General features: G+C 40.8%; 1 protein-coding gene across 6 annotated transcripts in view; it reads left to right on the plus strand.

Moving 5' to 3' along the window:
• PPP2R5E (protein phosphatase 2 regulatory subunit B'epsilon) overlaps positions 1-13,574 on the plus strand; it is a 350,454-nt gene that overhangs the window by 173,507 nt on the left and 163,373 nt on the right. For all 6 annotated transcript variants that reach the window (XM_069207367.1, XM_069207369.1, XM_069207365.1 and 3 more), the window contains exons 6-8: positions 4,804-4,934; positions 8,945-9,004; positions 10,465-10,573. In XM_069207367.1, the coding sequence (XP_069063468.1) occupies positions 4,804-4,934; positions 8,945-9,004; positions 10,465-10,573 (300 nt within the window). The remainder of the gene's footprint in view (positions 1-4,803; positions 4,935-8,944; positions 9,005-10,464; positions 10,574-13,574) is intronic.

Consider the following 13,574-nt stretch of genomic DNA (forward strand, 5'->3'; position numbering starts at 1 on the left):
CCTTCTAGATCTGGTGTTGATAGACCGCCAAACATACATCTCGCTTCTATGGTGGAACAGTACAAATTTAAACAAAGGGCGGCCGTTCCAAGACCCAGTGCCACAATACGTAATAACAACAGATGCTTCCATGACAGGGTGGGGAGCACACCTCGATCACCACAGCATCCAAGGACAATGGGACGTACATCAAACAAAACTGCATATAAATCACCTCGAATTACTAGCAGTATTCCTGGCGCTAAAAGCATTTCAACCCATCATAACCCACAAATATGTTCTTGTCAAAACAGACAACATGACAACAATGTATTACCTAAACAAGCAAGGGGGAACACACTCGACACAGCTATGTCTCCTAGCACAAAAGATATGGCAATGGGCAATTCACAACCACATTCGCCTAATAGCACAGTTTATTCCAGGGATCCAAAATCAACTAGCAGACAATCTCTCTCGAGATCACCAACAGGTCCACGAATGGGAGATTCACCCCCAAATCCTAAACACTTACTTCAAAATTTGGGGTACACCGCAAATAGACCTATTTGCAACAAAAGAGAACGCAAAATGCCAAAACTTCGCATCCAGGTACCCACACAGACAGTCTCAAGGCAATGCCCTATGGATGAACTGGTCAGGGAAATTTGCATACGCTTTTCCCCCTCTCCCTCTCCTTCCATATCTAGTAAACAAATTGAGTCAAAACAAACTCAAACTCATATTAATAGCACCAACATGGGCAAGACAACCTTGGTACACAACACTACTAGACCTGTCAGTAGTACCACACGTCAAGTTACCCAACAGGCCAGATCTGTTAACACAACACAAACAGCAGATCAGGCATCCAAACCCAGCATCGCTCAATCTAGCAATCTGGCTCCTGAAATCCTAGAATTTGGACATTTAAACCTCACTCAAGAATGTATGGAAGTCATAAAACAAGCTAGAGGACCATCCACTAGACACTGCTATGCAAGCAAATGGAAAAGGTTTGTTTGCTACTGCCATAATAATCAAGTTCATCCATTACACGCATCCCCAAAAGATGTAGTGGGATACTTACTACACTTACAAAAGTCAAATCTAGCCTTCTCTTCCATTAAAATACACCTTGCAGCAATATCTGCATACCTGCAGATTACCCATTCAACTTCACTGTTTAGGATACCTGTCATTAAAGCATTTATGGAGGGCCTAAGAATTCTTAACCTGGAAAGTGGCATTTCTCATTGCCATCACATCTCTAAGAAGAGTAAGTGAAATTCAGGCGTTTACAATACAAGAACCTTTTATCCAAATACACAAAAATAAGGTAGTACTAAGAACCAATCCTAAATTCCTACCAAAGGTTATTTCACCGTTCCACTTAAATCAAACGGTAGAGTTACCAGTGTTCTTCCCACAGCCAGACTCAGTAGCTGAAAGGGCACTACATACATTAGATGTCAAAAGAGCACTAATGTACTACATCAACAGAACAAAGGAGGTTAGGAAAACAAAACAACTGTTTATTGCATTTCAAAAACCTCATACAGGAAACCCAATATCAAAACAAGGTATAGCCAGATGGATAGTTAAGTGCATCCAAACCTGCTATCTTAAAGCAAAGAGACAACTGCCCATTACACCAAGGGCACACTCAACCAGAAAAAAAGGCGCTACCATGGCATTCCTAGGAAATATTCCAATGCACGGAATATGTAAGGCAGCCACATGGTCCACGCCTCACACATTTACTAAACACTACTGTGTAGACGTGCTATCCGCACAACAAGCCACAGTAGGTCAAGCCGTACTGAGAACTTTGTTTCAGACTACTTCCACTCCTACAGGCTGAGCCACCGCTTTTGGGGAGATAACTGCTTACTAGTTTATGCACAACATGTGTATCTGCAGCAACAGATGCCATCGAACTGAAAATGTCACTTACCCAGTGTACATCTGTTCGTGGCATTGGTCGCTGCAGATTCACATGTGCCCACCCGCCTTCCCGGGAGCCTGTAGCCGTTGGAAGTTATCTTCAACATTTGTACATTTGTATATATATATTACTTAACCTTAATTTGTACATACTTATTCATTCCATTGCATGGGCACTATTACTAACACACACAACTCCTACCTCACCCTCTGCGGGGAAAACAATCTAAGATGGAGCCGACGCCCATGCGCAATGGAAGCAAAGAGGAGGAGTCCCTCGGTCTCGTGACTCGAAAGACTTCTTCGAAGAAAAACAACTTGTAACACTCCGACCCAACACCAGATGGCGGACTGTGCACAACATGTGAATCTGCAGCGACCAATGCCACGAACAGATGTACACTGGGTAAGTGACATTTTCATTATATAGCTCTTACTACGTCTGACGAGGCATTAAAGTGCATTTTGTCGAGTAGCATGCCACTCTGGAACCTAAGATTAGAGATTTTTTAGTTGGAGTAGTAATTTCTATTTGTCTTTTTAGGGATAGAAGGTGGAAGTTGTGTTAAGTAATTGCTCATTGAGATTTCATGCCTTAAGTGTATAGTTTCTGAAGGGATGGATTTGTTTTTGGTGATTTAGTAGAGGGAAAATGTTAATTGTGATTGGGAGAGATGGACATGTGCACCTGATAGGTTGATTAAATAGGGTAGAGGGATGAATAAGGAGAGAGTTTTGAAAGGGTTATCTGGGAGTCCGTGGTAGTGTGAGAGGTTTGGGATGAGTCTGAGATTGGATGTAGGGGGACAGATTGAAAGGGGTTTGGGGTGAGTCAGTGACTGGAGGAATGGGCAGAGTTGGAAAGGTTTTTTTTTTTTTTTCGCAATAGGTGGATAATATATACATGGATGCACTGCAAAAACCCAAGGTTACAGGGAAGTTATAGTTAGGTTCACATTTTACCCACACAAAACTTATTTTAAACTATAACTTGTTACCTAAAGCTACTTTCAGGCATGAGTTATAGTTTCTTCAGATAAATTTAACTATAAGTATAACTATAACTGCTGAACTTCCATAATGTTTTGTGGGTAAAACGTGTACCTAACTATAACATCTTGTAACCTTTGTTTTTTCAGTGAATTTATATATTTTTTTTAACGTAAATTAATATATTAATACCGTAGGTTAATACAACCACTGCCGTGTACGGCCTTCCTCCAATCCCTCCAAATGCACCCAACCCCACGCTGAGCAGAGCTGGTACAGCGCCATGGTGTGAGAAATCAGTATGCCCTCTTGGAATTGCCACTGCCTGTGTTTTTTTAAATGATAGCCCTCACTAGTTTCTTCAGTGGTTTAATCAGTTTAATTAAAAATTCTTATTCCATCCCTCTGCTGGCTAAGAAAGTTTTGCATAACATATCCTGTTACCATATAGTACCTGCATGATGTAACTGAGCTAGAGATGTTTCAACACATACATTGATGAGGCACAGCTTTACTTAAAATATCTCATCCAATCTTCTCACAGACTTGGTCATCGAACAGCCACGTTTTCATTTAAAAAAATAAATAATCCAAACGCATGAAGATTTATGGTATGATGCCTCTGCAAGATGTATGGTTGGTTAAAAAGAAACTGCAGCCTAGTGGCTGCTTACCACCACTCTCAGCGGCCTGATCCATCTTCCAGTGTAATTGCATGACTACAGTGAGACTCTGGCTCATTAAAAACGTAGTAGTCTCTGCTTAGGCCTATACCAGAAAAGGCTATGGAATTCTGACAGCAGTATGTTGGCTACACATGCAATATATCCACAGCATACTGTTTATAACGGAAATGTCCTGCACTAGACCTATTTTATCATGGCTAAGGAGGGAGCGTGCAGGCTGAATTATACACTACCCTGGCTCAGAGCATTGTCTTTTTGACAGTGCCTTGAAAATTATTATTATAACATTCCACCACCATGAAACGTGAGGAATTAATAGTTCAGGCAAAGTATATTACCAGGCCCTACTGGTAAGTTTAAAGGTAAGTTTCTTAAAACACATACTTTCTTGCCCACAATTCCAGATGCCATCAACATTGTTCCCTAGCTTAAGGTCAACTGTCTAGTGCTGTTGTTCGAATTAATTCTGGCTGGAAGAATAAATAAATCACATCAATTAAATGCATGTGCTACTACATGAAACTGTTGATCGAACTGCAAAAAGAAGCAAAAACTCCTGGGGCAAGGTCTTGTGCTGAAACACAGAATGCCCCTGCTAAATTACGAAAAGACAGACCTAAATAATTACCCTCAAAGCATTACACCACCTGCTAGTTGTGTCAAAGATAAAATTCAAGAGTACAGAAGTGTTACATAAAATACTACATGGATATAAACTACATCTCTAAGATCCATCACACATGTTCAGTACCGTATCTAAAATAAAAGTAGAATCCTCAAATCTCAAGCAATAGTTGTTGGAAATGAAAACACACGCAGTAGCTTGACCACATGTTTTGAATATATCTTCATTCAGCATACTTGTGCAAAAAGCTAAAAGCATCTATGTGCCAGCATCTAAAGTTATCCTCTGCATAAAATGACTGTGAGTCCAAGAACTCAGAGCTTGCTATTTAGCAATGTAAAAATAGCAAATGTAGATGTGTTTTTCTGCTGTTCTAGGTAAATACCGGTACTGTTCATTGTTAGACATGCTGCCTATCATATTTATTAGTAAAGTGTGTCACTATCTGCATGCTTTTGTATTTTTCTGTATTAGCATAAGATTAATTTGCAACACAAGAAAGTGTCTGTTCAAACATTGTATTCTAGCCACATTTTAACGCCTCAGTTACAATGACGCCTTTCTTCTCTTTTTCAGCTTTTAGAGTTATTTGACAGTGAAGACCCTCGAGAACGAGATTATCTAAAAACAGTCCTGCACAGAATTTATGGCAAATTTCTTGGTCTTAGGGCATTTATCAGAAAACAGATTAACAATATTTTTCTACGGTATGTGGAGCAGAGAAGTGTGAAATTGTAATATATTTGTTTGGCTTGTATTAAATGTTATCATTATGAAGCATTCAGAAAGTGAGTCTGTATCGCATTAAGCAAGGGGTTAGGTAAGCTTTTCCCAGATAAGCTGATATGCTGCACCTGGTGAGTGTGGCTCGCATATATACAGAACAAATTAGTATGATGCAGTGCTTTGAATTTTTCAGTTTTTCAAATATTGATTTTTAATAATCAGGAAAATTGATTTAAATTGGAATATTTTTCTTCATCTCGAAGAATACAAATAGATCAGTATTTTTTTTAAAGTAATAGCTTTGTAAATTGTACAGAGAGTTTATGACGGACACTTCAGTCAGTAGACTCCTACGTTTCACTCTCCCCAGGGGTCAGCCTGGAACCAGAAAATTTCAGCAATAGCTTCCAAGTTCCAGCAGATGGCACTGTCTGCTTCATAGCAACTCTGTCTTGCCTCCGGATGTGATGACATGAACTCACATGCAGTTCCTTACATCAGTTCCTCTTTTACATTGTCCAGCGCCGCAGAACAGTTTTACCAAGTTCTTTCAAAATTTACTGCGATATTGTGCAGGGATTTCCCTGTCCTTTGAAATGACATGTTACAAGCTGTGCCACACTTGCAAAGAGCATGTGCTGGTAATGAACCTGCACAATGTCTTTGGCGCCTTGTATCAAAATGTGACTCAAAATCCTGTAAAAAGTGCTCCCTGATGCATCTGAATGCCATCAGGGATCAGGAAGCTATGGTCTATGTCCCCAAACACAAAAAGAGGGGTCAGTCAGCGCCAGGTCGAGAGATCATTCCCAATTACTTTCTCTAGCCCCTGATAAGTCCAAGGCAAAGTCAAAAGACAAGTCTAATGCCAAACTTAAGAATTCAAGATGAGGTTTGAATCCTTTTTGATGCTCCCATTCCTGAAAGAAGTCCCAGTCTGATTTGAGCAGGTCCCAGCTCTGGAGCAAATGCACCTTGAATTTAAGGGCCATTGTTGATTTCAAAGTAAACTGAAGCCTTTTAAGGTTGCCAAGGTGTGATTCTTTAAAGTGTCGGTCGGTCCCTAAGGTGTGCCTTTGGGTTTATCGGGGTATCTAGTGGAGGGTTCCGCCAGTGGGTCCTTCCCAGCATCAACTGCCTCTGTTAATCCTCAGCCCGGCCCGTCAGCACCTCCAAGCTGCGCTTCAACACTTCTGTTGCAGAACTCCCTGATTATTCCTAGTTTGGTGCTGGCTTTGGCTCCAGAGTAGCCAGTTCTGAAATGTGTTCTGCTTCTACCAGAGCATCCCAGCATCTGCTTTGGTAAGAGATCGACCAATTTCACTCTATGAAATCATTCTTATGCAGTCTTACATTGAGGATGACTCCACTCCTGCTTATCAGCCCTGACACTAGTATTTCAGGAGATAAGTTGCCCTTTTTGGTTCTGCCTTTAATGCTGTCCAAGGGCTTGAACAGGTTCTCCAAACCAAATAAGGACAATAACGAGGAGTCTGACGATTTGCTTCTCCCTCATGGTGCAGATGATGGCCTATTTCTTGAATGATATATATATCAGAATGCTAGTAGCTTGAACACTTAACAAGAGACTAAATTGAAATTGCCAATATGTCACCCTACTGATGGAAATGCTTCCTTTGTGGTAGTGGAATGCAAGCCACCAAGCTCTTGGACTTACGGTTGCCTAATGTGGAGACTAAAGCAAACCTATTAACTGAGATTCTTGGACTTCGATGTCTGAGCCTTTGCTGCTGTCTAACTACACGCAAGAAGACCGCAACAGTGGCCTTCTTTGGTAACATCCCAGTAACTGGCAAATGTAAGTCAGCCACTTGGTCAAGCCCTTTTGCGGTGGAAATCTTAGCTAGCAGGCTACGGTTGACCAGACAATCTTAAGACCGTTATTTGAGACATCTACATCACCGCCTGTAGAGGTTTTATAATCTATGCAGAGCATGTGTATCTATAGTAACATGCTATGAACAACAAAAGTTACCCTGTAAGCATCTGTTCTTAGCATATTGTGCCTTAGATTCACATTTGCCCAGCCTCCTCCCCTCAAGTTCATGACTTCTTTTATTATTTAACTCTCTTCCACAATACACACGGTGCACCATAATGCATTCACTCACCACTCCATTCCTACTCTTAACTGCTGTGCGGAAAACAATCTAACATGCTGTGCTTGCCCTTGTTTGTTGCCTACTAAGGGTGAAGTCACAGTGCATCTCGTGACTTGAAAGCCTTTCTTCGAAGAACAACAAGTTGCAAGCTTTTGAGCTCATCACTAGATGGAAGGAGCATGAAGAGCATGCAAATCTACAATACTACACCCTACAAACAGATTCTTGCAGGATAAGTAAACGTTTCCTTCTTTTTTTATTCAGTTCTCCAAGAATAGTACATGTGCTTTCTACTTCACCTCTCAAATACTCCCTTTCATTGTGTTTCTCCCCACTCCTCCCAACGTTTTTGGACTTAAATTCAGTGTACAGTTGTGAGGTACCATAAAATACATGTTAGCTTTTCCTCTGGTATTTTGAGATGTTTGTTTTTTCTTTAAATAATCATTTATAGACAAAAATTATAAATCCAACAGTTCCACACTCATATTATAAAGGTGAGACCTATTGGCTTTGGTGGTACTTGTTTTAATTATTGTTACCATTTGTTCATGTAGTGCTAGCAGTAAAACTGGTAAATCCTGTGTCATCTCTTCAAGGCAGGCTTTGGCAATGCAAACAGTCTCCTCACTTCACCTTTTGCAGTCTGTTGTCAAAGTTTTTCTTCCAGAAATCTTTGTCACACAGTGGTCACAGTGTTCATCTAGGATTGTTGCCAGTTTCTTTGAGGATCTCTGTGGGGATCAAAATCTCAGGGTCTGGCTCTTAAAAAGTAAAGTACAGTTCACATTCAGTAAGAGTGGTTTGCTCTTGTATACCTTGAAGAAACATTTAAAACAAATGTGTTGCCCAAAAATAAATTCTGTAACCTGGAGGCCAAATCCTTTGTGTCCCTGTAATATGAAGCATGGCAAATCTTTGAAATTGCTAGTTCAGTTCTTTTGGCCTTAGCCAAACAAAGTGGCTCAAAGCCTGTTTGCTAACTCTCAGCGGATTGGTTATGTGGAAAATGACCCTGCTACTGCTTGGTCTTTTTTTATTTTTAATAATTGTGTTGTTTTCCTTAACTAATTTTTTCTTCAGTTTGGCTATATTAAGTTGCAACTTTCCAGCTTTAATCCATGAGCATTGTGCCATTGACTGTTCACAGCTGATTATTCCATAACCTTCGGATCTTGTCATGTGGCAACTGTCATCCAGTGCAGGCCTGCACTGTGTCTGATAATGACATTTGCAGCCCCACCAGATCTGCATGACCTGGATACAGAGCAAGACTGCATCTATCTACAAATAGATATTTTGGTTCATATTTACGAGGAACGGTTTTGGAGAAAGTAAAACATGTCTGGCAATGGATTCAGTCCTAAAGACCATTCCTGTGAGCAAGGCATCAAGCAGTCTGTCAGAGACCTATTCAGATAGAGATTTCCCACATCACACCTATGAAAGTGGTAGGTGCAACCTATGGGAATAATACTAGGAGAACCAGTTATAAGAACCTGGTTAGAATACTGTTTTCCCCTTATACCAAGCAGCTTATGCAGGATGAGGAGCAAGAGTAAAGGCTGCCAAAATCACTATAAAGGCAATATTTTATTATTTTTGTCATCTGCATACTTGTTTTAGAAGTATGGCCTTTGATGTAGGTGTTGCTGTACATTATTATGTATACAATTGATTACTATTTAAGAACAGTTGATTTTCATAGACGTTTTATGTTATATGAATAAATGTGAATTATTTATATACTGAAAATTAACAACACAGAATAAAGAGAAGCCGTTCTTGTATTGCTGCTTTATTTGAATCAGTGGCAAATATGAATATTTTGGTGTGCAAATAATTTCATAATGTTACTTCTTTTGTAGATTTGTTTATGAAACAGAGCACTTCAATGGTGTAGCAGAATTGTTGGAAATTTTAGGAAGGTAAATACACTTTCAATTAAAAATGACTTTAGTATTGTAATTCTCTACATGGTTTGACAGCACATTCTATTTGACAGAAGACTAAGTGATAGCAAAAGCTAATTGCAAGAATGCCCATTGATTAGTCTGTTGAATGAAATAAAGCAGTCACGTTAATAGTTTGAATTTACCCAATTCAATGCCCTAAAAGGCAAAACAGACCCATCTCATCTTACACTAGTCCAGAATATATAGAATAGTGTAAAAAGCAACCCACACCCCTGCCAACAGAATCAACATTTTCTGAGCAAAATGCTGCTCTGTGCAGTATCTTCAGTGATATTCCTTGCATATCTGGGTTTAAATTCACAAAATAGTTGACATATCCCAAACTTAGTCCTCTCAAACTTTGCCCCAGTCTCAGAATAAGGTTAAGTGCAAGTATGACCTTAAATGAAGCAAAACAGGGATATATCCCAGAATCACTAAAATGAACAAGTCTCCGATGTACCTGCGTTAAACCATGTCTTAGAATCAGTTTTGAGAGGAATTACTAGGAGCCATGAATACTGTTTCACAGCCTCAACCAGCCTGCTGCACTCTCACATATTCCCATAATTAAGTAGTATATCAAACAGAGTTGAAGTAGTTATACCTCAATAGCCCCGTGTGCCGTAAAACCTTAAGGTCTCTTAGGTGCCATATGTTTGACCACCATCTATGCTTTTTAGCCACTTGATTCTGCCACTTGTAACAGTCTTTGACTAGTCAGATAACTCTCTTGCCAGGCATTCCACCTTTCATACCATATCACTTTAGTCATGAGAATGAAAAAATAGTTTCTCCTGTACAGAGTTGGATGTACTCCAGCCACGTAGGTCTGCTTTCTTTTGATCTTTTATCACCACTCTTTAATCGGTCCTTCTGCATCTAATACTTGTCTCTTAAACACCATACCACTCCTCCCCAAGGCACTCTGTCTGCATTTCCTGTCATTCATGATTGAGTTGATACCTGAGGATTTGTTGTCTCTAAAGAGATGCTTAAGGCACACCCATTTATGCCATAGGTTGTCTAGAATTCTAAACAAACAGTGTACCTTAAGCAAAAAATGCTTTTGTGTAGCCACAAAAACGCCACTTTAAGAATAAATAGAAATTAGGAAAACACAAGCTGCCTGTTTAGTAACATACATTCTTTTTGTCTATAGCTTGTTATGCCTGTGTCTGTCAAGGCTTTATCAGCCCTGCAGCTTCACGGTAGCAGTGTTCCCTAAACATAGAATTGCAACACAGCAGCAATTGCAGTTGGTTTCAGTATGTATAGTTTGTGAATGTTTAATTAAATAAACAATTAAAAGATATTATGGATTGTATTAAAAACTATTTGTAATTTGTGGTGCTTTAGTAATTGTTTTGCACATTTTATTTTGGCAGTTAGAATGTCACTTTTCAAGTAACCATATCTATTTTTACTTCTAGCATTATCAATGGTTTCGCATTACCTCTTAAAGCAGAACATAAGCAGTTTCTTGTGAAAGTGCTGATTCCATTACATACTGTAAGGAGTTTATCGCTATTCCATGCACAGGTAGGATTACAATATCTTTATTTATGCTCTATCAAAAAGAGGTCTGTCTTTAAGATTAAGAAACCTGATTGTTCATGCTGGACTTATATCAATTTCAAAGACATTGAAATCTAATCGGCTGGCAATACCAAAGTGGTTTTACATATCTGTTGATGTTTTATTTTTGTTGACCTTTTTACTGCTGGGACGCAGCTGACCTTTCATAGTGTTAAATAGGTGATCACTTTGGGTTAGCTCAGTTAAACAGTTTTAACTTGCAAGGTTCATTCATGTTCATTAAGTGATTTAAGAAGATAACATGCAAATATCTGAATCTGCATTTCTGTTTCCACAATGCCAGCTTTGTACATAATCCTGGTCATCAGAGAAAGGTGGTGAAACTAAAACTCTGAAGTAATGCTGTGTGGGTGACTTCACTGGCCAATGTTGCATCAGTCATCAGTACTTGTAATGCGCAGCTATTTTCATGCTGGAGAATACTTCTCAAGTTCCCTATAGAAAAAAAGCCAAACAACTGTGCTATGGGATTCATTCACCAACATTTCTTCTTTTGCTTTGACAGTGTGGAAACTCAATTAGTAACTTGTATCATACCCAGTGTTATTGATATAGGGTGCAGGGCACAATATCTTGTACGATGATTGTTTTCACATCTTATATGAAAGAAGTGAAAACAATCCTTGTACAAGATATTGTGTCCTGTACCCCTTTTCAATAACATTGGTTGTGATACAATTTAGTAACGGAGTTTGCACACTTTCAAAGCAAGTATAAATGTTGGTGAATAAGTCCCACTGGACATCTTTTTGATTTATTACACTTACTCTGGTTCTCGTGGTCAATCCGGGTGGTCCTTGTGTAACATATATAAGTTCCCTAACAAGCACTTCAAAATCCAGTCACGCCTTTAATGTTTTGCCACAAGGAGTACTCCGTGTCAATGTGGTATATGTTCTGTCCACCAGTATGTTCAGTATGGGGACTATATTAAACTTGTCAATTGGCGAACAGGATACCTACCACCTTCTGACGGCGAATAAAGGTGTTGAGCAGGCCATAATGAAGTCCACGATTTCCTGAATTAAAGGAACTAAAATTCTGTGGCTGCTTGCCTAACGAAGTAGTGGCCCATGGACAGTAGGTATCCATGTACAGCCATTGAAAGGTTTACCTAACGGCAGCTCCAACTCAGTCAATTTCCTGTAAGTTCTCTTTAGTATGATACAGCATAAAACAAGTAGGAGAACACAGGCCTTGGAAGATGGGCAGTGGGGACAGTAAACACGACTCCTGCCTCTTTCTCTGCTTTAAGCACACTCTACAACAGTGACATGGATGATCCTTTTTTGGATGTTTTAGGAATGCGATCAGTAAAGTTTTGCTAAGAGAGCACTCGGTCTGTGCTTGCCGCCGCACGCGCCTGCTCTCTGGGTTGGTCTAACCTGCTACTGTTGTCCTGCTGCACAAACTGTGCTTGTGAAGGAACAGCACAACTCTCACCATCATCTCTCTCAGAATCACTGGAAGAGGAGTGATCGGATGGGACTCTGCTGACTGAAAAATCACTTACAGATTCTGGTCCTTTGTCCTCTCCCTCAGTTTCAGTCTCTAAGCCTCAGAGCTGACTTCCATAACCCGAGTTAGGGCTTGAGCAGGAGTCATCCAAAGAGTAGCTGTCTCTGCTACTGCTACTGGCTAAACCGTCCCCTTAAAACACTATCCATATAAAAGGCAGATATGTTTTTCGCAAAATGTTGTTGGGTGTGTGCTTTGTACCGGAGAATTCTTTTGAGGCCTCCCTGGTAACGTCCAATGGCTGTCAGACACACCAGGGAGGGTGTGCGTGTGATGGCTATCGGCCGTCTCACACACACACACACTCACCAGGTTAAGTAGGTCCTGGGAGAGGTAGGGCGCAGGGGAAATGGGTGGGGCAGCTCTCTGCCATCAAGCTACCACAATCACCCTTTCCTGTTCAGCTGCCTTAGGAAATTTGACGTTTACTAAGCTCTTGTTATTCTGCTCTCTCGACTTTTTACTGACTATGCTTCCTTCAGTGACAGTGATCCAGGTGTTAAAGTTTCGGAAGTCCTGGTTTACGTTATTATGGTGTTTGGGCAGGGTGAGGGTATTGGTCCATTCGGTCTTTAAATTCTTGTTCCAGCAACAATGGGTGGGGTTGGATTGTGTTGGGGAGGGCGGAATGACATGGTGGTCATGATGATGTGGACGATTGAGTGGTCGGTCCATGGAGTTCAGTGGTGTGGCTGGATTTGATGTATTTGATGCAGTCTCTGGAGGTGAATATGGAGTCAAGCGTGTGTCCTGCGATGTGCATGGGGTCATGTACAAGTTGGGTGAGACTGATGTTGTTCAGGTTGACGAAGTTAGGGTCGGTTATGTTGTCGAGGTGGAAGTTCAGGTCGCCCAGGAACATGTAGTCCTTTGAGATAATGGTGAGGGGGACAATGAAATCGGTGATGAGGTTGCGGTAGGTGGTTCGAGGTCCCGGTGGACAGTATGTGAGGGTTCCTCTAATGGTGAATTTCTCACCCATTTTGATAGTGAAGTTGAGGGTGTTCCATTGTTTGGGATGGTGTTGTCCGTGGCAGTGGTGCATTTGATGGAGTCCCTGTGAATGCTCGCGATTCATTTGCCTGGCTTGTTGATGTAATCGCAGTGGGTGATTCTGTATCCTGCTGGTATTGCAGTGGCTATGTGGGGACTAACTCTGGGTTGAAACAGGTCTAGGTTAGGAAGACTGTTGAGCCCAAAAATGTTGATAAGGTCCCAGACCTCCGTGGTGTGTTTGCTGAGTGAGCGAGTGTTGAGGAGGGTGCATGCGGGCTGGTGTTGCGTGTTGAGTGGGCTAGGTGTTGCGGACAGGGGTGGGGCGTGCACATTCATGTTGTGGCAGATGAAGTGGTAGAGGGTGCAGATGAAAGGTCCTACTGTGGAGTGTGGTGGCAGTGTTCGTGGCAGTGACCAGGGTTGAGGGTGC

This window comes from Pleurodeles waltl, chromosome 9 (genome assembly GCF_031143425.1).
Source record: "Pleurodeles waltl isolate 20211129_DDA chromosome 9, aPleWal1.hap1.20221129, whole genome shotgun sequence".
NCBI lineage: Eukaryota > Metazoa > Chordata > Amphibia > Caudata > Salamandridae > Pleurodeles > Pleurodeles waltl.